Source organism: Dromiciops gliroides, chromosome 1, assembly GCF_019393635.1.
Source record: "Dromiciops gliroides isolate mDroGli1 chromosome 1, mDroGli1.pri, whole genome shotgun sequence".
Classification (NCBI taxonomy): domain Eukaryota; kingdom Metazoa; phylum Chordata; class Mammalia; order Microbiotheria; family Microbiotheriidae; genus Dromiciops; species Dromiciops gliroides.
The window spans coordinates 452,746,271-452,773,530 of record NC_057861.1 but is presented as its reverse complement, the minus strand read 5'-3'; the positions used below and the strand labels follow the sequence as shown (position 1 = coordinate 452,773,530).

Here is a 27,260-nt window from a genome sequence, read left to right as displayed (position 1 = left end):
AAGGTCACTAAGTATAATCCCAAGATGAAAAAGTCTGAAACCAAGGCAACCAAATCTGACACCAAGGTCACCAAGTCTAATCCCCAAACAAGTAAATCTGAGGCCACAGTCACCAAATCTAATCCCCAAACAAGTAAATCTGAGGCCACAGTCACCAAATCTAATCCCCAAACAAGTAAATCTGAGGCCACAGTCACCAAATCTAATCCCCAAACAAGTAAATCTGAGGCCATGGTCACCAAATCTGAAGCCCAAATCACCAAGTCTAACCCCAAGACCACCAAATCTGACTCCAAAGCCACCAAGTCTGACACCAAGGTTACCAAGTCTGATCCCAAGGCAACCAAGTCCAAAGTGAAAGTAACCAAGTCTTACCCCAAGGTCACCAAAAATGGTCTCAAGGACACCAAAGCTAAGACCAAGGTCTCCAAGGCAACAAGGTCTGATCCCAAAGTCTCCAAAACAACCAAGTTTGACACCAAGATCACCAAGTCTAATCCCAAGGCAAACAAGTCTGAAACCAAAGTCACAAAATCTGAAGCCCAAAGTACCAGGTCTGACCCCAAGGCCACTAAGCCTGAAACCAAGGTCACAAAATTGAATTCCAAGGCAAACAAGTCTGAAACCAAGGTCACCAAATCTGAAGCCCAAATCACCAAGTCTAAACCCAAGACCACCAAATCTGACCCCAAGGCAACCAAGTCTGAAACCAAGGTCACCAAGTCTAATCCCAAGGCAACCAGGTCTGAAGCCAAGGTCACTAAATATGAAGCTCAAATGACCACGTCTGACCCCAAGACCACCAAATCTGACTACAAGGCCACTAAGTCTGACACCAAGGTCACCAAGTATAATTCCAAAATAATCAAGTCTGAAGCCAAGATCACCAAATCTGAAGCTCAAATGACCAAGTCTGACTCCAAGACCACCAAATCTGACTTTAAGGCCATCAAGTCTGACTCCAAGATCACCAAATCTGATCCCAAGGCAACCAAGTTCAAAGCCAAAGTCACCAAGTCTGAATCCAAGGCCACCAAAAATGGTCCCAAGGCCATCAAGGCTAACACCAAAGTCTTCAAGGCCACAAAGTCTGACACCGAGATCACCAAGTCTGATTCAAAGGTAACTATATCCGAAGCCAAAGTCACCAAGTCTGAAGTCAAAATTACCAAGTTTGACCCCAAGACCAATATATCTGGCCCCAAGGCTACCAAGTCCAAAATCAAGGTCTCCAAGACCACCAAGTCTGATTCTAAGGTCTTAAAGCACAGTGATTCAAAGGCTTTCAAGCTCATTGATTCCAAGGCTGCCAAGTTTACTGAGCCCACTGAACCTAAGGCAGGCAAATTCAAAGATTTTGGGGATAATGCTACTAGTTCCATGTATTGAAAGTAGATGCTTTGGACAAAAGGACATGTTTAATCCTTAAACCACTGTTGTTGTTGTTTTTTCTCAGGCAGGGTATAATTATTCACTATTTTGTACAAATAAAGGAAATGATGAACCATAAGAAAACAAAACAAAACAAAAAGGTCTATCTTCTGAGTATTTTATTCCTAGGCATAACAAGACACACACACACACACACACACAATGTATGTATGTATGTATGTATGTATATGTGCATATAAACACACATATATACATATATAAAAAACATAAATGCGGATTTCTCAAATGCAATTGAAGAGGACTGCCAAACAATTTTGGCAAATTCCAAGGCTCTACTGCCATCTGCAGGTTTCTAATAGGAATTGATTTTCAAAGTTCAAAAAGTAGGGGGGGCTATGTTATTAAGTCAGGAAAAATCCAACAAAAAAACAAAACAGAGCCTTTCAGAGCTAGAAAGCCCCCCCTAAAAATTAGTCCCACTTCATTTTGTACTTGAGCTAATTAAAGCTAGAGATTAAGTGGCATAACTATTTATTGGTTAACCAGGGATTCAACCTGACCTCTACTCAGTGTTCTTTTCCCACTAAATACCATCTACTTCTTCCCAAAGGCCATTACAACTTGGTCCTAGATGAAAGAATATTTTTTAAAACAGACTTTTTATTCTTTTATTTTCAGTTTTAAATTCTTTCCTTCCCATTACTTTCTCCCTTATTCAATGAGAAGACAAGAAAAATAAAAGCTGTAACAAATATGTATATTTATGCAAAAAAATCCACATTAGCCATGTTCCCAAAAAAGGGCCAGGAAAAGAAAGAGAGAAAAAATATGTTTCAATCTGTAATCTCTGTCTAATAATTCTCTATTTGGAGGTAGATTGCATGTTTCTCATGTAATGATTGGAATGATGCCACCTGCTGGAGACCTATTGTAGAAAAGCTCCACCATAAGGAAAAGGCCTCTGAGGACAAGCCATGCAGTCAAGGTCCTTGGGGTCAGGAAGTGACGTTTTCTTGTGGGTACTGTCTATCAAGGCTACCAGCAAATCAATTTGAGGAGCCTCCCATTTCTGGGAGGAGGACACAAAGTAGGAAGCGGATGCTGGTGGAGGGGTTCTCTCTCTTTTGGTTCCTGACCTCACCATGGTGGGTTAGATGATGGGGTCTCTTAGAAATAGTTAGATTTTTACCTTTCTCTCTAATCCTAATGCTCTTTAATAAATACTTAAACACTTAAATACTCTTGCTAAAGCTTATAATTTATTGGTGACCACTCATAGATTTTAGATAGTACAGCTAGAATTTTAGCCCCATACACTCATGAGTACTTTGGAATTTGTGATGGGTCATTGTGATGATCATTGTTACTGAGTCATTCAAAGTTGATTGAAATCAACTTTGTTCTTACTGTGTAGTTTGTTCTCCTGGTTCTGCTCATTTCATTATCAGTTCCTACAGGTCTTCCCAGGTTTTTCTGAAACCATTCCCTTTATTGGTTCTTATAACAGCAGTATTCCATCATATTCATATACCTACACCTCATTCATTCCCCAATTAATGGGCATCCCCTCAGTTTCCAATTCTTTGCCACCACAAAAAGAACTGTTAGAGTTTATGTATGTGTGTGTGTGTGTGTGTGTTTGTGTATGAGTCATTTTCCTATTTTGTTAATCTCTTTGAGGTAAAGTCCTAATGGTGGTATTGCTGATTTTCAAAGAGTATACACAGTTTAATAGCTTTTTGGGGAATAGTTCTAAATTGCTTTACAGAATGGTTGAATTAGTTCACAGCTCCACAGATAACACATTTTTTTCTTTGTCATCTTAACCAATCTGATGAGGGTAAGGTAGTATCTCAGAGTTGTTTTAATGTGCATTTCTCTAATTATTAGTGATTGAGAGTATTTTTTCATATGGTTATTGATAGCTTGGATTTCTTTCACAGAAAATGTCTGTTCATATCATCTGACCATTTATCAATGGGAGGAATGGCTCTTATTCTTGTAAATTTGACTAATTTCTTTATATATTATAGAAATGAGGTTTATCAGATTCGCAAACCCCCATTTCCTGTTTTTCTTCTAATTTTAGCTGCATTGGTTTTGTTTATATAAAGTTTTAATTTTATATAATCAAAATTATCAATTTTACTTTCTATGAACTTCTCTCATTTAGTCATGATGAACTCTTCCCTAATCTAGAAATCTGACAGGTAATTTTCTGCTCCACTAATTTGTTTGTGATATCACCTTGTATGTCTGAATCATGGATCCATTTTGAGCTTATCTTGGTATATGGTGTGAGATTTTGGTCTATGCCTAGTTTCTGTCAGACCACTTTCCAATTTTCCCAACAGTTTTTGTCAAATAGTGAGTTTTTGTCCCAATAGCTGAGATCTTTGGCTTTATCAAACACTAGGTTACAGTGCTATTTTGCTTCTGTATATTGTTTACCTAATATGTTCCACTTATCAATCCTCTATTTCTTACTCAGTCCCAGTTTTAACAATTAGACCTTTGCAGAATTATCATAAATTTAGTACTGCTATGCCACTTTCCTTCCCATTTTTTCTTTGATTCCCCTGATACTATTGACCTTTTGCTCTGCCAGATGCATTTTGTTATTTTTTTCTAACTCAATAAAGTAATTCTTTAATAGTTTGACCAGTATAGCTTGGAATAAGTAAATTAATTTAGGCAGTATTAACATTTTTGTTATATTGGCTTGGTCCAACAATGAGCAATTAACATTTCTCCAATTATTTAGATTTCTTTATTTGTGTAAAGAGTGTTTTATAATTGTGTATATAGTTCCTGTGTGTATGTTGATAGGTAGACTCCTAAATATTTTTGACTGTCTGTAGTTATTTTAAATGGAATTTTTCTTTCCATATCCTCCTGGATTTGGTTGTTAATATACAGAATGACGATTATTTGTGTGGATTTATTTTAAGTCCTGAAACTTCTCTGAAGTTGTAATTATTTCAATTAGTTTTTTAGTTAACAATTTAGGGTTCTCTGGGTAAACCATTATATCATTTGTAGAGAGTAAGAGCTTTGTTTCCTAATTTGTTCATGCTCATTCCTTCAATTTCTTTTTCTTGTCATATATCTATAGCTAGCATTTCTAGTACAATATTGAATAAGTAATGGTAATAATGGACATCCTTGCTTTATCTCTGATCTTACTGGAAAGGCTTCCTGATTATTATCCCCATTACAGATAACGCTTTTCTTGGTCTTAGATTAATACTTAGCACTTTAAGGAAAGCTCCATTTATTCCTATGCTTTATAGTATTTTTTTAAAAATAGGAATGAGTCTTCTGTTTTGTCAAATGCTTTTTCTGCATCTATAGAAATAATCATGTGACTTTTATTGTTTTGGTTATTGATATGGTTAATTATACTTATAGTTTCTTTAATATAGAACCAGCCATACATTCCTAGTAGAAATACAACATGGTCATAGTGTGATATCGTTGTGATATATTGCTGTAATCTCCTTGCTTGAATTTTATTTTAAAATTTTTACAATTATATTCATTAGGGGAGCTTTTATAGTTTCATTTCTCTGTTTTAATTCTCTTGGTTTAGATATCAAAACCCTATTTTGTGTCATAAAAAGATTTTGGTAGGACTCCTTTACCTATTTTTTCAAAAAGTCTATATAGTAACAGAATTAATTGTTCTTTAAATGTTTGCTCAAATTTCCTTGCAAATCTATCTGGTGCTGGGGATTTTTTCTTAGGGAGCTCATTTTTGCCTTGTTTTATTTCTTTTTCTAAATTAGAGATATTTAAGTGTTCTATTTCTCATTCTGTTCTTCTGGGCTATATATATGTATATATGTATGTATGTGTATATATACATATGTATGTATGTATATATATATATATATATACGTAATTTTCATCCATTCTATTTAGATTGTCAGTTTTATTGGCATATATTTGGGCAAAATAGCTCCTAATAACTACTTTTGTCTCCTCTTCACTGGTTGTAAATTCATTTTTTTTTCATTTTTGATACTGGTAATTTGATTTCTTTTTATTCCATTGGCTTTTTTTTTTGCTGGGCAATGAGGGTTAAGTGACTTGCCCAGGGTCACCCAGCTAGTATTTCATTGGTTCTTAAACTAGAGTCTATGGGCTGTATTTCAGTGAGTCTGTGAACTTGAAAAGGAATACACAAACACACACATGTATGCACATATAAACATACATACACACATATATGTATGTGTATTTTTTCTCTAACCTCTAACTGAAATTTAGCATTTCCTTCAATTATTTAAAAATATTTAGCTGTAGACTTTATTAGGTATCCAAAGAGATCCAGGACACAAAAAAATGGTTAAGAATCCCTGGTTCATGGGGGCAGCTAGGTGGCACAGTGGGTAAAGCACCAGCCCTGGATTCAGGAGGACCTGAGTTCAAATCCGACCTCAGACACTTGAAATTTACTAGCTGTGTGACCCTGGGCAAGTCACTTAACCCTCATTGCCTTATCCCCCCCCCCCAAAGAAAAAAGAATCCCTGGTTCTGATGAAAAGTATAGATCCCAAATATGGAAGTTTTGTTAGATTCATTCATTACTAGAGCCTCTCCAGGACTACTACAATTCTGGGTTTTTCATGGGGTTTTCTCACAGGTCAATGTTCCTCTAGGATGGGGACCAGGCATTCCAAACAACCTAGGTTCTTATACCCTCCCTAGAACAAATCAATGTTCTGATGGAGACCTTAGAACCATTTTAACATCTCTAGGATTCCTCAAAAACGAGTTGACGCTAAGGTGGGAATCAGACCAAATGCCAAAGATACTTCAATCAGATGTCATGACATCTAGAAGGCTTGTTTTTGTGTCAGATACCACTGTAAATGGCACTATATATAGTGGACTGAAAAATAAGAGAGCTTAGGCAAAGTCACTTTAGACTAATTTGCAGATTTTTAAAGAGGTCTGATTATGGGAGACAATAATAAGATAGCATATTTACATAGTGTTTTACAATTTGCAAAGCATTTTTCAAATACTATCTAGCAACAATCCTGAGAGGTAGGTGCTGTTTTTATTACCAATTTACAGCTGAGAAAACTGAGGCAGTCAAAGGTTAAGTGATATGCTAAAGGTCACATAACCATTAAGTGTCTGAGGCCATATTCATGTGATAGTAGCCAACAGAATGATTTTTTAAATATCAGAATGCATATTGGATGCCAATAATCCACCAATGAAAAAACATAGACAAAATCACCTCCCTACCCCAAATTAATGTTAAACAAAACATGCATAAGAAAAAAAGAGCAACAGCTATTTTGTGATCTTTATTGGCAACAAGCAATTTATAATTCTACTGGTCATTCTAAATGGATCTTATTTAAGCAATTTCTTAAAAGAGCACTTAGGGATTCTAAAATACAAAGTATTTGCTTCTCGTATTTTGCTATGAGTACAAATGATGTAAATCCTAGGTATTCCTTGCACATCCCTAGACATGAGCAAATTTGTCTGCTAGGACTTTTGAATTGTTGCCTGTAATCCTATGGTGCTATAATTAAGTCTAGTACCAACACCACTGCCAAAAATCACCAGAGTGGGTGGTGAATGCAGCCAAGTGAACTCTAATTATGGAAGGCAGGTTTCTGAGATGCTACATGCAAGGAACACAGGCAAGATCAGACAGCTTAGACAGGTTACCCAGCCAATATAAATAACCTTGTCAAATTCAGGTCAAGTCACTTTTTGGGCAACAGCTGCCACTTTATTTCTTTCACAGGTACTCTTAAAACATAATCTAGAGCACTTGGCCTGGAATTCAGCACTTAGCTTGTTCCCTAAAAAACAAAATGCCGTTATGAAACCTGCACTATGCCACTCCCACTGCTAGAATATAGAGACCTGAATCGAATCTATCTATATTCTATTTTATATCCCAATTTCTCCATTCAATGTTCCCTCATTCATTCAATAGTTATTCAGCTACTAATAACATTTAAGAAAATAATACTGTTTAATAAGATGCATTTTTGTCCTCTTAAAAATATAGTGTGTGTCAACATGGGGAAGGGAATCATTTTATAAAATCGTATTTATAAGAGTCATCTATAAAAAGAACTTAGAAGTCTGCCATTATCTCTGGCTTCTAAATATATAATTTGAAGTAAAAGGAATATGTTTATGTCCTGTCCACTATAATAGGCATAAAAACAAAGGAGGCAATTTAAAATATAAACATATATATTAAACCTTGTAATGTGAGATGAGAGTAGATGGATACTAGATAATTCCCATGTTTTATTATTCATAGGATTTTTAAATACCTCTATAACAAGGTAAATTTATAGTAGGGCAACTTGTTTATTCAACAAGATAAAATAAAATGTTCTAATATTAGTAAAATCTGGCAGAGGAAGAAAAATTTCAAAGGACTTTCCCTCCACTATTTTCTTCTGTGAGGTTCAAGGCTTTCTCAATGTAACAAAGATCAAAGATTTAATATTTTGCACATTTCTACCTCCTGACTTCTCTCTCCCCTGCAAAAAAGAAATAAAGCTGTCTTAGCTGGGATTGGCTTACATTCTAACTTTAAATCTAATTCACATAACTTGCAGAAGAACTTTGTGGATCACTCTGGAAAACAAATCAATCATTTTGCTGAAACCTCTGAAAGATCCACTAGGCCTTACCTGAGTACCTAAAGAGGCTGCCATCATGTGAGTCAGAAGCTTCGCAGCAAACATAGAACACCTGGCACAGAAGATATGGGAAAGAATGGCCAGGCAGAGACCTGTAGGAACAGAAAGAAAGCGAAGTGTTGTTTTAACATCCAGGAACAAACAGCTAGTGTTGCTGAGAAAAGCACTGGGGTCATCAAAGAAAGAAGTCATTAGTTTCTACTGCTCAGCATTGAGAAAGAGGCCCAGGAGGCAGCTAGGTGGCACAGTGAATAAAGCCCAGGCCCTGGATTCAGGAGGACCTGAGTTCAAATCGGACCTCAGACACTTGACACTTACTAGCTGTGTGACCCTGGGCAAGTCACTTAACTCTCACTGCCCCCCAAAAAAAATAAAAATAAATAAACAAATAAAAAGAGAAAGAGGCCCAATGTGAAGCCTTCATATTAACTAAGCAAAAAGGTAGCTTTCCTAATCAAAAGTTTGTGTTCAACCCCATCTTGAATGTATGTATTAGATGAATGGGTTATTTTCACTTGACATTATCTTCATTATTTGGATCAGCAGATACCTGCTTTTGTTTTTGTTTTTGTTGGGTTTTTTTTGCAGGGCAATGGGGGTTAAGTGACTTGCCCAGGGTCACACAGCTAGTAAGTATCAAGTGTCTGACATGGGATTTGAACTCAGGTCCTCCTGAATCCAGGGCCTGTGCTTTATCCACTGCGCCACCTAGCTGCCCCGATACCTGCTTTTTGTAAGAGAGGGATCATCTTTTATTGTCAGAAAAGCAGGTGGTTCTGTTAAATAGACATTCAGAGACAGAGCTGGTATTTTGCAAGTATAAAATGGTAAATTGTGCTACAAAAACTTACCTGTTTTAATTACCCTTTTTATCTACAGGTAATAGTTATGTAATTAAGGCAGTGATGATTATGAGTTTTCAAGGCAACTTCATTCAACTGGGTGCCAAAACTAAGGCTAGAGCCCCAGTGGCTCACGATTCATTGCCTCTCAGCATAAAATCCTAAATGTCTAAATGGTTTCAAAGAAATGAATCACCGTCTTTACAGCTTACTTTGTACTCATCTATTTACACTTCAAAAACCAGGGGATGAAGGCAACCTATTCCATTATTTCTTTCCCTTGAAGCTCCTATGTTCAGGCCACGATTTGATTAATCTAAGAATTTTTTTTAATGCTAATATTAAGATGTGAATGTCTGTCCTACCCATACAGAAGCAGGTTAAGTATAGCTTTGGAAAACAGCATTTTAGTATTTTCTCTCTAGGCGGTTCTGCCTCTATCCTTTTTATGCAGATCTGTGGTCCCTCCTTCCCTCCCTAATTCAGATGGGGAGCTAGTCATTAATTTAGTCTTAGAGATTAAGTGACTTACTCATGGTTACATAACTTGTGCGTCAGAAATAGGATTTGAAGTAAGGTTTTCTTGACTCAAAGGCCAGTTGTCTAACCTCTTTGCCACGCTGCCTTTCTACTTTTATGATAAACTTTTAAAACTATAAAAAGGCTTTTGTGATAAGCAAATGAAACCACCATCATATTCTTAAGATGTAAAAAGGTTTTGTTTTTATTTTTTGTTTTCTTATTTTAAAGGAAGCTAAGGATTGGCACAATTCAAATGGACATCTGAAAGGTCCTTATGACTCATTTTCCTGGTTTAGATGTGCCTGCAGTAAGCCTCTGGGAGCTGATTTAAATAGCAGCCCCTTGTTTTAACATAGTAGAAAGGACACTACTTGGTGAGGCAGACTCTGCATAACCCAAGGCTAGAAGATTGGCCAAGAAATCTGGAGCAATTCTTTTTTGGGAAGGCTGCCATGGGATTTTCTGTGTTCCCACAGAGTAGACAGGTGTGCAGGTCCTAGGGCTCCATCCAAAGACACCCACATAGGGACACAATGTACCTCTAGAGGAACAAGAACTAAGGTGACCCTGCTAAGACTTGCACCTTAACTGACAAAGACTAGATATTCTAGCATTAATGTTCTGAACACATTACCATTTCTTTTGCATGTAGTCAAAATATAATTATGAATAATGGTGATGTTGAAGATACATGTAAAGAGGATATTGGCTAATATAAATAAATAGTATTGAAGTACCAGAAAATAAAATGATCCGTTATAGAAATTTTCTTTATGAAAATTTTAAATGGTCTAAAATATGATAATAATAATTTGTATTTAAACCATCCTTTAAGTTTTACAAAGCACTTCACATATATTATCTCACTTGCTCCTCATGGAAACCCTGTGACCTATGTATTATGGTTATTATTATGTTCATTTTTAAAGATGAGGAAATTTAACTGAGGAATTAAATTATTTCATATTCACAAAATTATCATTAGAAGTAAGATTTTAATCCAGGTCACTTGACTACTGCTATTTCAACCATTTTATGTTATCTCAAAGCCCACAAAAATTTGCTTATAATTTAATTATATCCATAATCTGTAACAGTCTACAAAATTTTAAGTCACAGGTAGAGTCTCTAATAAAACATTTACACATTTTTCTTTGCTTTTATTCCTGAAGCTGAAACATAATATTTCATGTCATCTATCCTATTCTCTCTATACTTTCTCTATTGGTGACCATTTCAGTTCCCATGGGCTTAATTACCATCCCCATTCAGATGACCACCAGATGTATACATCCAACCCTAGCCTGTTTCTGGAGCATCAGTCTCAAATGACCAGCTGCGTTGTGAACATTTGAGGCTGCTCATTGACATAGTACAGAGTGCTGACCCTGCAGTCAGAAAGACTTGAATTCAAATCCTTTCTGAGACACAAACTCTGTGATCCTGTATAAGTCATTTAACCTCTCTTAGACACAATTTCTTTAACTACAAAATGGAGATAATAGCACATGCATCACATGGTTGTTGTGAGGACCAAATGAGAAAACATTTATAAAGTATTTTATAAACTTTAAAATGTTTTATAAATGTAAACTATTCTTTTCATTGTTGTTATTGTTATTATTTCCAACTAGATGTCCCATTGGCCCCTCAAACTCAATATGTTTATTTTTTTTGTTTGGTTGGTTTTTTTTGTTTGTTTGGGATTTTTTTTTTTGTTTTTGCAGGGCAATGAGGGTTAAATGACTTGCCCAGGGTCACACAGCTAGTAAGTATTAAGTATCTAAGGTTGGATTTGAACTCAGGTCCTCCTGAATCCAGGACTTGTGCCTTATCCACTGTGACACATAGCTGCCCCCAAACCCAATATGTTTAAAAAAGAAATCATAATCTATCTCCCAAACCTTCTGTCCCTCTGCCTAATTTTCTTACTTCTGTTGAGGGTACCACCAACTTTCCAGTCAATCAAGTCTGTAATCATGCTTGACTCTTCATTCTTCCCCCCACCCTCTATCAAATCAGTTGCTGTTTTGTTGATTCTACATCTTTGACATCTCTCTCATTCATACCCTTCTCTCGACTCACATGGCCACCACAGAGATGAAGTATTTATTGCTTCTCACCTAGACTATTATATTTATTTCCTAATTGGTCTTTTTGCCTCCAATTTCTCATTTTAATTCAACATTCAAATTTCTATTTCTAAAGCATGCCACTCCTCTGCTCAAAAGTTCCATTGGGTTCCCTATTGCCTCTAGGATAAAATACAAACACCTCTGTTTGGCATTTAAAACACTTCACAAGCTGGCTCCAGCCCATCTTTCCAGGGTTATTGCTCATCAATCTTCTTCGTGCACTCTGTTACAATCAAATAGACCTTTTTGCCGTACCTTGTACTTGGCATTCGATCTCCTCTCTTCATGCCTTTGCACACATCTTGCTTGTCCAGAATGAAGCCCCTCTTTACTTGCACCACAGCACATCTTTCTCTTGTTTTTCTTTGTACTTATCTGTGTACCTTGCCTTTTCCCCATCCACCACAGAATATCAGCTTCTTCAGGGCAGGAACTATTTTTCAATTTTGCCATTGTGTCCCCAGTTCCTAGCTAAGCGCAGTTCCTGCCACAGAGTACATGCTTAGGAAATGCTTGTTGAATGCAGAAATGAATTTAATAAACACTTCAGTACAGTAGATCTCATTCTTTTTGGTCTCAGCATCCTTTACACTCTTAAGATTATTGAGGACCTCAAACAACTTTTGCATGTGGATTATATCTCTTGATAGTTACCATATTAGAAATTAAATCATCTTAGTGTTATCCTGAAAATGCATTTGACCTCCTGGACCCCCTTAAAGAGTCTTGCAGAGTTCTGGAAGCTTCCAAACCATACTGTCAGCCCAGCTGCCTCAGTGGATCTATGATTTCAATGTACAACAGCTCCCTCCAAAGGCACAGAATAACCCACTCATGCCTTCTGAGTATAGGATAGTATTCTATTCCTTTCCTCTCATACATCCTTCATAGAAGATCTCCAAGCTAATGAATGCTTTTGTTTAGCATTTTTTACTGTTCCTGGGTATCAGTGAAATACCTAGGCTGTCCATCTCATATAGCTTCACTTCATGACCACCTTTATTTTCCATTTGTACATTTCCTGGTTGATATCTTTTTATGCCAGTTCTTGTAAATGAGCCATCATCACTGCTTTATTTATTCATGGTAAACAAAGTCTTATGAAAAGAATCATACAATGTTGGGACTAGAAGAGGCACTACAACTTAGTAGTCCAACTCCATTTTCCAAAGGAGGAAACTGAGGCCTGAAAGGAAAAGTTTCTTGCCTAAAATCACGTAGCTATCTGATTGTAGAACTAGGATTAGAACCCAGACCTCTTTAATTCCCAGGCTACTGAAGTATACTGTCATAAAAATTCTTCAAAGCAACATTTTAAAATTTTAGAAAGTTCTTAAGGTTGTAACTGTAGTACAACAAACAACTGATTTTGTTGGTTAAGACAGCACCCTCAGGGTCAGCTAGGTGGTACAGTGGATAGAGCACCGGCCCTGGAGTCAGGAGGACCTGAGTTCAAATCCGGCCTCATATACTTAACACTTACAAGCTGTGTGACCCTGGGCAAGTCACTTAACCCCAACTGCCTCACCAAAAAAAAAAAAAAGACAGCATCCTCCCCACTAATGCCCTTGAAAATAATCAGTACAACGTCTTATATCTCAAAACAATCGACTGGGTAATTAAAAAAAAACACTAAATTTGTTGTTCTTCTATTAGAGACAATGTGGCTTATTAGAGTCAGGAAAACCTATATTCAAATCCTGCTTCTGATACTTACAAGCTGTGTGACCCTAAACAGATTGTTTACCCTCTCTGTGCTTCATACATAACCCTGGGATTTATCTAGTAGACTTCATTCTGCTTTGGTGGAGGTAGTTATACCATGAGGAGTTCTAGATATGAAGGCACAAATCTTTCCTGTATTCAAACATTTTAGAACTGGGTAGACACAGTTTAGTGCAGAACACAACATACTACTGATAGATGCATGACATTTCTTAGTACTATCAGACTGAAAGGGAAGGACTAAATCAATTTAACTTGTCTTTATAAAAAGTTATGCAGATGGGGCAGCTGGGTAGCACAGTGGATAAGGCACTGGCCCTGGACTCAGGAGGACCTGGGTTCAAATCTGACCTCAGACACTTGTCATTCATTAGCTGTGTGACCTCAGGCAAGTCACTTAACCCCCATTGCCCCCCCCAAAACCAACCCCCCAAAAAAGTTATGCAGATGACTTATAAATTTAGCATGAAAAAATATTGCCACTAACTGCAAAGTCTTTTGCTATTGTCAGCCCTAATTATGAAATCAGAAATGAAAGAATGCTTATACATATGGATGGATGGATGGATGGATAAATGTATATACACATAGTTATTCCTCATTTATCTCACATCCTGAAATAAATAGCTTGTCCTACATAACAGACTTTCGCATCTCCACAACTAAAGCTTACCTTTTTTATTAATAAAATTTCTTGAACATATTTTGATGACTCTTTATAAAATGTACCATACAATTCACTGTCTTAAAAGTAATATGCTGGACATAATCCAATTTTTTCTTGATGGCTCAGGGTCATCAAGATGAGACTCCTTATCACCTTGTGCTGTATATTGGGCAGTACGGTTCAGCGTTTATTTTTACTTTAGTTTTTCTGTTTCCTCATGTTACCTCAGCTATCCCTGCTCCTGTTGTCTTTATCTCTGTCCCTAACAATCTCCTGTACAACTATCACCACCACCAAGCATATTGCCTTTTTACTTGCTGCTTCTAATCTACTACAGGCTGGGAAAGCACATAAGTAAACTGGTTGGGCATCATATGTTATATAAGAACCAATAAGGCTCGACTGAAGCCCTAGGAAGTTAAGTTCAGGAATTCAGTACAAAGTATTTGTGTCTGTCTAGATCTCAGAATTCTGCACTACAAATAACATTGCAGCATACAGTGTGAACTGCTCTCCTTACCTCCTAAGATCCTGTTTCCTTCCAGACATCTTCAAGCATCACCTACTGTAGGAGGCCTTTCCAGGCTCCATCTCCCCCAGCTGTTGGTGCCTTTCCCTCCAAAGTTTCCTTGTATTTGATTTAAATGTGATTTTGTATATACCTACACAACTGCATATTTTCTTCCTCACTAAAATGTGAGCTCCTTGAAGGAAGGGATGTTTGGCACTTTTGTTTGTTTGTTTTGTTTTGTTTTTGTCTAAAGTGCCAAAACTTAAGAGTCAGAAAGACATGGGTTCAGATTCATGACAGATGCTCACTGGCCTCTGTGACCCTGGGCAATTCTCAATCTTTAAGACACATCTGTAAAATCGGATTACCAATAGCATTTATGTCAAAGAGTTGCTGTGAGGATAAAATAAGAAAATTCTATAAAGTGCTTTGCTAACCTACATATAGTATATGTACTATCTACATATGAATTCTTATTAAATTCCTTTCTCTTTTCTGCCTCTCAGACTCTTCAGCTTTCTTCAGACTGAACAATGGTGCTACTTCCTATTCAAAGCCTTACATAATCTTTCTGGCTGACAATTCTTCCTCAAGTTAGTTTATACTTTCTTACTCAAGTATTGTAAACTATGTTCCTTAAGGGAAGAAACCATATTTCACCTTGTATTTGTATCCCTAATGTCAAGGCATTTAGTAGACAATTAATAGGTGCTTGCTGAATTGAATACCAATTCCTCCTATTAATTTAAATGATTAAACTACCATTTATCTATAATTCATGGATTTATCTAAATCTTTTAGAAGCTGTGCTTATAGGTTCAGTTTTTATCATCCTGGGATCAATGATGTCCCTATTCTTACTACTTCTTATATAAAGAAATTGGATCAGCTATCAACAGATAGAGTGCCAGGCCTGTAAGAAGACTCATCTTCATGAATTCAAATCTGGCCTCAGACACTTACTAGCTGTGTGACTTCAGGAAAGTCACAACTCTTTTTTGCCTCAGTTCCACATCTGGTAAATGAGCTGGAGAAGAAAATGCAAACCATTGTAGTATCTTTGCCAAGAAAACCCCAAATGGGTCATGAAGAGTCAGACAGGACTGAAACAACTGAATAACGATTGAAATGACTAATCCTTTCTTTCCCTTTTATCCCTTCATTTTGGTCATATAAAATTGTTTAACAAAGGAATTCAAGATTTTAGGCTATTTATATTTTTTCCAGCCTTAATCTTTATAAACAGAAAATTTCTCATAGAACAGTCTTTTTTCTCTCTTTAATTGCATTAGTTCATCTTTTCTGGACTTCTCTCCAGTAATGTACTTGCATAAATGGTGACCACAATTCTGCACAGTATTCCCAATATAGAAATACATCCATCCAGGTAGGCCTGATGTTGGTTTTGTTTTCATGTCCTTCTCAAATCTCTTTCTCTCTCTCTCTCTCTCTCTCTCTCTCTCTCTCTCTCTCTCTCTCTCTATCTCTCTCTCCTCTCTTTCCTCTCTCCCTCTTATGCTTTTCCTTTCTTGCTTACCTCTTTCCTCTCTCTTTTCCTCTTCTCTCTTTCCCTTTCTCCCTCCTTATCTCTCTCTGTCTCTCTTTTTCACCTCTTGCCTTATGCCTTTAATTCACCATCCTATATATTTCTTACCGTTCTATCAAAATGTATTCTCATGAAAGCAAAATTTCATAGAATTAAAATAGTATGGAATTGAGGAAAAAGGCCAACAATATTTGTTACTGGATTTAAATACAGGATTATAAATAAGACATTGTAACATTTTATTAAGGAAACATATAATTACCTATAAAATAGATTTTAATGATATTATGGCAAAAGATAGGTAAATGAATCACGTGTTTTTGTGCCCAGAAAAATACATAGCAGGTAGGTGATTAATGGATGCACATGTTTATGTTTACATAACCAAGTATACTAAATATTAAGTCAATATTAAGTTCTGAAACAATGAGGTTGGCTGTGGTCAATATCTCAAGGTCTGTTAATGGGCATTTATTAAAATATGGGGCACTAGGTTCTGTATACACTAAGACTATAAGGTTTTGCTTATAAGAGGACCATAATCTAGTTAGACCAAAAATATGTGGAAAGACAAAATAATAATCTGTTGTTTGCTCACAATAGATTAGAAATCAGTGAAAAAGCTATTAAGAGCTGCAGAAACATTGGCTAGGATAGTGAAAGGTGAGATTTTGACCTGAATCCAAAGGCCTGATAGGATATAGACAAATGGTGAAGCTGCATGCAAGTATTCTCGGCAGAGTAATTATGTGAACAAAGCAAAAAGGTCGAATGATGTGGAATAACAGGGGAAGGTTTGTCTGGAGTGCAAAGTTTATGAATTCTTTCTCTTCCATGACAGAGGTAAAAGCCTGTGGGCCAGGTCCCCTTCATTAAGTCTTTGGCTTAATTAATTTTCTCTGACCTGCAAGACAAGTATCAGATGGTAGGTTTTCATATGTATTTGTGTGTATACATACACACATACCTATATGTATGCATACATACATGATACACATGTGTATACATATAGATATATACATGCAAAACCACATATCATATATAGATATACTTTCTCATCAATATGTTTCCATTTTCCATATGCATATTCTGGTGTCCTGTCTTTTTCATCTCTCTGCCTCTGTCTTTCTCGTTCTTTGTGCTTTCTGTTTCTGTGTGTCTGTTTTTCCACTCTCTATCTCTTCATCTCTCTCCTCATACTCCCAGACCATCACAGTCATTTGTTTTCTCCTTAGTCCCTGTCTCCCTCCCTTCTCTTTCTCTCTTTTTTAAGATGTTAATAATAACATACTACAAATTCATATTTTTTAAAAGTTATTTATTGTATTTATTTAAGCAAATTTCTGTTTCTTATCCCTAATTTAAGCTGTAGACCAACAGAATGTTCCTATTTCTCTCCAAAAAAAGAGACCTTAATGAGTTTAGTTTATTTATGCGGTAAAGTATATTTTTTGAAGATGACTTTCAAGAGGAAAAAAGCTTTTAATTTCTGACTTTTATTTTTTCTTTGGGAATTATTTTTTTTATTTTCTTTTTTTCTTAAAAAAAACCCTTTGGTTTTTCTTTCGGTTTAAAAAAACACTAATATTTTTACGATATTCACTCTATTTACTGTGAAATTACGCTTTGTGTCTCCAATATATTGCTAGTATCTTCCATTCACAGGACCAACAAAATGTGTTAAACCAAGTTTTCTTCATGTTGGTTTCAGGTGATAAAGTTAATCATCATCAAGCCTTAACAAGACCCTTTTCTTTGAAAGAATATCCCTTTAGAGCCCCATGTGTAGGATGTCAGGCAAAATGTTTAAATATAAAATGAAAGTGGCCTCCTTTAACAAGCAAATAATGATAGTTTTCGAAACTATATGTAGTATTTTGTTTTGTATTTTCCATCCCTGATCATATACTAACAGAAACTTACAGCATGAGAAGTATTCATTAATAGTTAACAGTGTTATTTGTCATATATGTACAATTTTAAAAATAGATGCTATTTTTATTTTTATTATCATGATTAACCTTAAGAAGAATCTCAACTGACCTGAGATGCAAATAAATCCAGAAGAAAAAAGGCCTCATTGTATGTAGACAAGCTATCTGTCTGGGCATAGACGGCGTATGTCGACATGTGTGAACAGGCACATTCCACATAGTTTGAAGTGACATCGACCACTTTGCAAAAACTGACTATCGGACAACCAGCTAAAACAAAAACAACAATGAAAATTACCATTCTTATTTTATTAGAGCACTTAAGGTGCTGTGAGAAGGCTTGCAGAGTAAATGCATTTGTTGAACTTGAGAGTTCTTTAGTCAATCCTTAAGTAAACCCCATAGTTAAGTAGAATTGCTGAGTGAATAGCTTGTACAGGACAAGGAGCCTTGTACTCAGGACCTGCCTGAGTGTGAGCCACACAATTGATCTGGAGAAGTGTCCTATATGACTAACCAAACCCAGAGAAGCATTGTACATTTTACAGGAGAATTTCTATAGTCACATTTTTTGAAATACAATTAAAATCAAAGTACAATCAAACTGAATATTAGTAATAAAATATACCAGCTTTACCTACGTAAAGAAAACAAGCCTACATAGTAATTATGGTTGTAGAGGGTTCTATTAATCACCCTGTCACTCGGGGGGAAATAGAAAAAGAAAAGCTACATATTATATATTTATTTTGGAACATGAATCTCTTCAAGTTCTCAGGATTGATGTCTTTTATGTGGTCTAACCTATGAGCTGAAAACATTTCTCTAAGGTTATAGCCAGCATAAACCATCAAAGATGTTATAGCCACATTTTCTGAGCAGTCTTAAGGCAATGCTATTTATTGGCTGATCTCTTTTTATTGTCTTGTGTTTTCCATTCTCTTTCTTTTCTTTTTCTTTTAAAAAAAATAATAAACTTTTTTATTTATGCTTTTGGGTTCCAATTTTTATCCTGCTTTCCCTCCCCCTGTCCCCTTCCTGAGGCAGCAAACAATCAGATATGGGTTATACATGTATGATTATGTAAAACATTACCATATTTGTCATTTTGTACAAGCAACTTGATTTTAAAAAATGAAAGAAAGTGAAAAATAGCATGCTTCAGTCTGTTCCATCAATATCAGTTCTTTCTTCTGAGGGGGATAGAATGTTTCATCAATAGTCCTTTGGGATTGTCTTGAATCATTGTATTGTTGAGAATAGTTAAGTCATTCATAGTTCCTCATCAAACAATATTGCTGTCTCTGGGTACAATGTTCTCTTGGTTCTGCTCACTTCATAATACATCATTTCATACATGTCCTTCCAGGCCTTTCTGAAGCCATCCTGCTTGCCATTTGTTATAGCACAATAATATTCCATCATTATTATATACCACAGCTTGTTTAGCCATTCCCCAATTGATAGGCATTCCTTTGATTTCTAATTCTTAGCCACCACAAAAATTGCTGCTACAAATATTTTTGTACAAATAGGTCTTTTTCTCTTTTGGGGGATGTCTTTGGGATATAAACCTAGCAGTGGAATTGCTGGATCAAACGTTGTGCACAGTTCTATAGTCCTTTGGCATAGTTCCAAATTACTCTCCAGAATGGATGGATCTTTTCACACACTCCACCAGCAGTAGATTAGCGTCCCAGCTTTCCGACATCTCCTCCAACATCCAATATTTTCCATTTTTTGTTATATTTTGCCACTCTGATAGGTATGAGGTGATACCTCAGAGTTGCTTTAATTTGCATTTCTCTGATCAACAATGATCTAGAGCATTTTTATATGATTATAGATAGCTTTGATTTCTTTTGTCTGAAAAATGCCTGTTCATATCCTTTGACCATTTATCAATTGGAGAATGACTTGTACCTTATAAATTTGACTCAGTTCTCTATATATTTTGAGAAAGGAGGCCTTTATCAGAGATATTTGTTTCAAAATTCTTTCCCAGTTTTCTACTTTCCTTGTAATCTTGCTTACATTCATTTTGTGCAAAGCTTTTTAATTTTATATAATCAAAATTATATTTTTTACATTTTTATTTTATTTTCTATATCTTCTTTGGTCCTAAATTCTTTCCCCACCCATAAATCTGAGAGATAAACAATTCCCTTGATTTGCCTATGGTATCATCCTTATGTGTAAATCATGTACCCATTTTGACTTCATTTCTTTTCTTTTTAAAAAGTTTTTTTGTTTGTTTGTTTAGTAATAATCACAGAGGACAGGGTGGCAGGGCTTTATTGATATGGGCTAAGGTTCCATTCCTGGCCCTGATTTATTCAAATTCAATAGTCTTGAACATTCAATAGTGTCATCAATGGACTTAGATAAAAGAAAGCATAACTGTCAAATTGGTTAGAGAGGGAGAAAGGGAGGGAGGGAGAGAAAGAGAGAGAGATAGAGAGAGAAGTAGACATAGACAGAGAGAGATGAATAGGGAAAAGAAAAGGTTAAAGGAAAGGAACAAGCATTTGTTAAACGCCTTACTACATGAAGGCATTGTGCTAAGCATTTACCTAGAAAAGATTTCAGGAATTTGAAGAGTGGCCTGGGAATAAGGAAGCCTGAAATCTATTTCATGTTTCTCCTAATTTCTAAGAAAGATTTCTCCATGGCAGAAGATTCTTATCCTCTAATTTCAAAGATAAACTTGAGATATTAATTACACTCAGGTATCAACCAGTAGTACTGAGATCAGAAATTAGAAATCATGAATCTCAATTCAACCATCCAACCATGAAGAAGCCAACAATATTAGAACTATGGAGGGTCAATCTGCTGCCCAGTTCCAAAGTTCCAGACATCTGCTCCTGAATTTCTGATCAATTGCTTAACCAGTTTAATATTATACCCTAACTTACATTCAAAGTTAAGGACTGACCTGCAACTGATTACTTCCACTGAAGTTCCCTTGATCACGGCACTTCCCTCCTTTGGCCCTCAGTTTCCTCATTTGTAAAATAAGGAGGTTGAACTAATGACCTCCACATTCCCTAGTCTGTAATCCTATGAACGCAGTCATTTCAGGATTTCCAACTCACTGTTCAATCCAATCTAATAAATATTTATCAACACACTAAAATTTCTGAGCCAGAATTGGAATAGAAACTTGAGGCCTTTCCCTAGACTAACTAAGAATCCAGTCTTGAGATTTTACACCAGGGCATTCATGGACTGGAAGTATAAGAACTGTCAACCTTTTGATTGCACTTTTGATCTTCCCAATAACCCTGTGAAGTAGATCAGAGAAGCAGCCCCATTTTACAGGCAAGGACTCAGGCTAGAGGAATTAAGTGACTCTCCCAAACTGACATAATGAACAAATAGCACAGTCAAGATTCAAACCCATGCTTTCTAACACCAGTTACTCTTTCTTCTTGACATAAGTGCTTCCATCAGAGGGCTTTCCATAGCTGAACATATAGAAGTAGTGAGTCCTGTGAGGGCAAGGCCAGATTGAAGGCCAGAGAAAGGAGAGATGCTTTTCCAACTTTGCAGATCAGTTCATGATGTTACTAAGGTGGATTCTAACCAACCTAGGCTACTAGTTTACTATAATTTCATGAGAAATATAGAAAAGTATAAAAGAAGGAAGAAAGGAAAGAAGAGATGGATGGTGGGAGGAAGGGAGGAAGAGAGGGGGGAGAAAGGGAGGGAGGGAGAGAGGAAGAAAAGGAAGAAAAAAGGAGGGAAGGAAGAATGAAGAAAGAGAGAAGGGAGGGAGGAAGGAAAGGAGGAGAGAGAAAGGAAGGGAAGGAGGAATGGAGGACAGACATCAGCCATATTATTAAATGATTTTGTGACTGCATGTTCCCTCCTATTCAACACCACAGCATTCTCTATTGCTCACTCATGCAAAGAGCTAACCAAAAGTAAGTAATGGAAAATTATATTCAAATCTAGCTCAAGTAATGCTGGTCACCTAGAAACAAAGCTACAATCATGCAAAAGTACCTTGCAGCAGCCTGATTCCCAAGGAGACACAAGGATTTCTGGGGAACACCCGGTGCTCTGTAGCATAAATCCGGTAAAGGACCTCGTTGTTGCCTGTCAGTGGATTATGAACTCTGACCTTCACACTCAAAGATAAACCTGTAACATCCAAAAAAAATTAATGAAAAATTTTAAAAAGTAATCATGGTAAAACTTCACTGAAGTTTTCCAGTTAATATTTATCACCGACATTGTCCCCAACCACTCTCAATTCAGATCATTATTTCATTCTTACCATTTTCTTTTTCAACTATTCTTAGGCCATTTATGAATAAAATGCCCCTAACAGCTTCTCACTTAGTGCTACATAATTCCATTTTACTTCATGCTAACACTGGGATCAAGGACTTCTCACTATCCCGTTCATCTGGGCAATTTTACTGGCTTCAGGTGTCTTTTGGCATTAAGTACTCGGGATTTGCTTGAAATTGAGTTACTCTTCTTTTATCATCATTAGAATTTCACTTTTCAAATCTCAAACAAATATTTCACATGTCTTAACTGTATTTCAACTGTAAAATCTCACAAATTATCTGCAGAAAGAAAACATTTTCGTGATGTTTGGTAGGTCCAACAGGACCAGAGACTTCAAGACGTACATCATAGTGGTGAAAAAATGAATCATCTGAGGTTACTGAGGTTAACAGAGCAACAACACGGATTCCATGAGAAACAAGAAATCACTTTGAAATGAGAAAAACTACCTTGTTGTTTAGGGCCAGAACATTGTTACCAAGTTATAAACCACTGTTGGCTGCTATATTCTGTAAACTGTACTAATTTGCATTTCTTTTCACCAGCCATAAAAACTTGCATCTGGGACATCCAGTAATCGTTCAGGAACTTGGATATAATCCCCCTCCTTTCCTTCAAACTTATGTCCATTGATTTGCTGTGGATACCAGTGAAGGGCAATATCGACAAATATGGACATGTGTCAAGGATAGTTTTGCTTCTGTTGAAACAGAAAAGAAAGACTTCTTTGAAATAGCATACAATAGAAACATACACATCATGTTTCTTTTTTTTTTCTTTTTCTTTCTTTCTTTTTTTTTTGTTGGGCAATGAGGGTTAATTGACTTGCCAGGGTCCACACAGCTGGTAGTGTCAAGTATTTGAGGCCAGGTTTGACCTCAGGTTCCTCCTGAAATACCAGGGCCAGTGCTTTATCCACTGCTCTTCCTAGCTGCCCCTAATCATGTATATTTAAATACATGTGTGCTGCCCTTTGTACATTAAGGTGACATTAATGACCTAGCATCAATAGGGCATGTATTTTGAACTGCTTTTTAGTTAGTGGTGATAGGTTTTGCATGGAGCCTTCTCTCTTTCTCTCTCTCTCTCTCTCTCTCTCTCTCTCTCTCTCTCTCTCTCTCCCTTTATCTTCTTTTCTATGTTATGTGGGTCAGTTAATACTATAAAATACATGTTTAAAACTAAGTATATGTGAAAAATATGCTTTTCTGCTTTTAAGACTTTTAAATGGGGGGCAGCTAGATGAGCAATTGGAGAGAGCACCGGCCCTGGGTTCAGGAGTACCAGGAGTTCAAATCCGCCTCAGACACTTGACACTTACTAGCTGTGTGACCTTGGGCAAGTCACTTAACCCCAATTGCCTCGCAAAAAAACCAAAACAAACAAACAACAAAAAAAGACTTTTTAAATGGATAGCATTAATACTAAATAGTGATAAGCAAAGTGTTGCATGTATTGTTTACATACACTTTCAAATTTTTTGCTTAGGCTGTCACATATCATAAAATATTTCCTTAGGGCAGCTAGGTGGCACAATGGATAGAGCACTAGTGCTGGATTCAAGAGGACCTGAGTTCAAATCTAGGCCTCAGACCACTTGCCACTTACTAGCTGGTGTGACCCTGGGCAAGTCATTTAAACCCTCACTGCCCTGCCAAAATAAATAAACAAACAAACAAATAAAGGAAGGAAGGAGTAAAGAATGAATAAATAAATGAATGGTAGATAGATAAATGGATAGATGGATGGATGGATGAATGAATGAATGGATGAATGAATGAATGAAATATTCCCTTAAAGTGATTTTAATTATAATATGTTTTACAGTATTCAGTATATCTCTGGATTTCAATGAAATAACACAAGTGTACCTTCATGTGAAGGCAAGCCTTAATGATTGTTAGTAAAACTAACAACAAACATATACCAAACTTTGTAGAGTTAACTTAAATATTCCTAACAGGGTACGTCTCATTAAGGAGAATGCTCTTGCTTACAAACAATTATAAATGTATGAGAAAGAAGAGGGAGGGTGAAAATGCCAATATAATGTTTGTACAATGCTGTAAAATAATTACTTTACTGTGAAATGAAATTGAAATTTTAAAAGTTGTTTTTCTTAGTCTTTGAAGCATGATTATGCTAAAAAATTATGATATTTGGCACATTGATATAGTTTAAAAATGCAAAGAAAATAAAATGTATATTCCAAGGTGGATCATTAATTCCTCAGCTATATCACAAAAATAGGCATAATTCTTACAGTACAAATGGCTTTATACCCTTTGAAATATTTCGGTTGTTATGTTCAAGGATCACCACTTTTAATAAATGTTCTGTACTTTTTTTTGTGGGACAATGAGGGTTAAGTGACTTGCCCAGGATCACATAGCCAGTAAGTGTCAAGTGTCTGAGGCTGGATTTGAACTCAGATCCTCCTGAATCCAGGGTTGGTGCTTTATCTACTGTGCTACCTAGCTACCCCCAGTAAATGTTCTTTCTTAAAGTGTCCCAAAAATCTTAATGGAGCTTTAAGCTACGAGCCAATATCTTAAACTATTAAGACTTCAAACTGCAATAAGACTTCTGAGATACACTGTATGAGTTAAGATTGAGGATTCCTTAGTCAGCATTGCAAAGTCAAAGTAAATACCACTTACTTAGATGAAAGATTCCTAAGATTATGGATTTAGAGCTGGAAGGGACCTTAGTGACTATCTAGGCAAACTCTCCCATTTTACAGATGAGATCACGGAAACCCAAAAAGCTGAAGTGGCTCATCCAGAGTCATACTGCTAGACCACACTCTTAAGACCCACAACCTCATCCCATCATCCTAACACGAAATAGGATGAAAATCAGGCCCTGAGAAGTGAAGCAGAACATATAATGTATGCTTTTTTGTTTTATTGCCACTACTCTTACGTGACCTGTTATGGGGCCTTCTATGATGCCCATTCTTGCTTCTAAAGTCAATGTTCCAGAGAACAGGGCCAGCATTGATCAAACAGGCACTAAGTATCTACTACGTGCTCAACACTGTACCAGCTTTTACGTGGGAGTAGAAAAAAAGAAGAATGTTTCCTGCCCTCAAGAAACCTCTATATACACAGATGACAAATAAGAAGCACCATATGAATAAGTGGAATAAAAAGTATTTGTCAGAGGAAAGAATGCCAGTTAATGAACATAGCAAGGATAGCAATGAGTAGATCCATTAACATTGCTTGTGTTTACCATATGATTCCCAATGCTAATTTAATTAAATCAACTAATTAAAATAGCTATTTAATTAAAAATTATCACTTGTCTAGAGGCTTTTAAAAAGGAAACTGTTGCTGAATTAAGACTACTCAGAGTTCTAAGAGAAATCTTGAGAGAGTTGGTGAGGATAGAGTCCAATTCAGGGTTCAGACATAGCTATTGTTTTTAAAATTTAAATATAAGCTATAATAACTGGGAAGCAATATAGATATTAGTATTGTTGTATGATTTGAAGATGAGAAGTTGATTAATAATCATAAGCCAAGGTGGAGGGTCAGTCTCAGAAGGGACCCATAATTGAACCCAGAAAGATAAGAATGAGAGAGAAAATTACTAATTTCACAACCACTTCAGCAAAATTTGAAATTAGAAGTGATGCTATTAAGGAGTAAGTCTAGCTGAGCAGAAAAACAGATTGAAAGCAGAAAAGCAGAGAAGTAATTCAGTGGATCCACTAGTTTGGTTAAGATATTGTGCCCAGTGAGGTGTCAGTTAAGTACAATATGGATCAGCTCCGCTTAACAAAAGAATCCTGTACTTAACACAGATGGTACATCCACTTAAGAACTTTTGAAACTTCCAGAGACAGAAGAATCTAGAAGAATACTTCCAGAGTCATGAATTATCCTGAGCACATGGGTTTTCCTCACTCAAGCATCTCAGTAGTAGGTTTCTGTAAGCATATGACCAACAGACTGAAGGTACATTGGTGGAAGAATTCAACCCAGGTTTATAATATACCTATTATTTATGCATTTACTTTGATATAAGGGATGTTATTTATTTTAGTTTGTTGTTAAGTAGGTGGCTATGTTTAAGACCTAAAAATGTCATTATTGTGAGAGGCTGGTTGTACAAACAGAAATGCAACAGTGGGGGCTCAAGAGCTAAAGTGGTGAGTAGGGAAAGTAAATTCCCTCACAAACAGCCTTATTCTTAGGACCCTGAAGAATTTGAGTGTAATCCTATGACAGTAGTCCTTCTCTAGGGCCTAAATCTGCCAGTACAAAGGTAGGTTGGAGTAATAAAGCCAGCCCAAAGAGGGAAGGTGCCCCTATTCCCTGTATGAGAGATGTGAGGTGCTATAGTGTGGTGGCTACCCCATGCAACAATTATAACTATACTATTTCATTTAATATTCACAAGAACCCTCTGAGGAAGGCGCCATTTTACATATAATTTTACATAATAATTTTACATAATAATTTTACATACCTATACCATTTTACAGATAAAGAAATTGGGGCTGAGAGGTTATGCCCAGGACATGCCCAGCATCATACAGCTAGTAAATAACCAAGGCAGATTTTGAACTTGGGTAATCAGACTTTATCCACTATGTCACCTAGATACCTAAATGAACATAGTTTCACATTCAAGTAGCCCACCTCTCTGTAAGAAAGGTTGACTGCTTTAATTTTTAGTTTGGCTATTAGCACTTCTCTTGATTTCTTTCTTACCAGATCCCTGCTATGAACTTAGCATTAGTTCCAGGAAGCAGCTTAGGATTGGCTAAAAGATATTTAATTCACTTTTGACACTCAACAGTAGTTCCACTGGGAAAGCCATATCAGTAGTACAAAACATAACTACTGATCACTGCTAAACTTTGGAGTTGAGTTATTTTCATTTGTTTTCTTTTCAGGATTTCATTTTTATCTATTGTATGGCATAGTGCAAAGCGTCTTAAACTGTGGGTCCATATGGGGTCACGTAACTGAA

The 27,260-nt window shown here is 36.3% G+C and overlaps 1 protein-coding gene across 1 annotated transcript in view; it reads right to left on the bottom strand.

Moving 5' to 3' along the window:
• ADGRV1 (adhesion G protein-coupled receptor V1) overlaps positions 1–27,260 on the bottom strand; it is a 786,537-nt gene that overhangs the window by 461,864 nt on the left and 297,413 nt on the right. Inside the window, 9 exon segments of the mRNA XM_043996987.1 lie at positions 8,079–8,179; positions 18,079–18,102; positions 18,105–18,219; positions 18,221–18,239; positions 21,981–22,029; positions 22,032–22,118; positions 22,724–22,826; positions 22,828–22,934; positions 22,937–22,974. Of these exon segments, the coding sequence (XP_043852922.1) occupies positions 8,079–8,179; positions 18,079–18,102; positions 18,105–18,219; positions 18,221–18,239; positions 21,981–22,029; positions 22,032–22,118; positions 22,724–22,826; positions 22,828–22,934; positions 22,937–22,974 (643 nt within the window).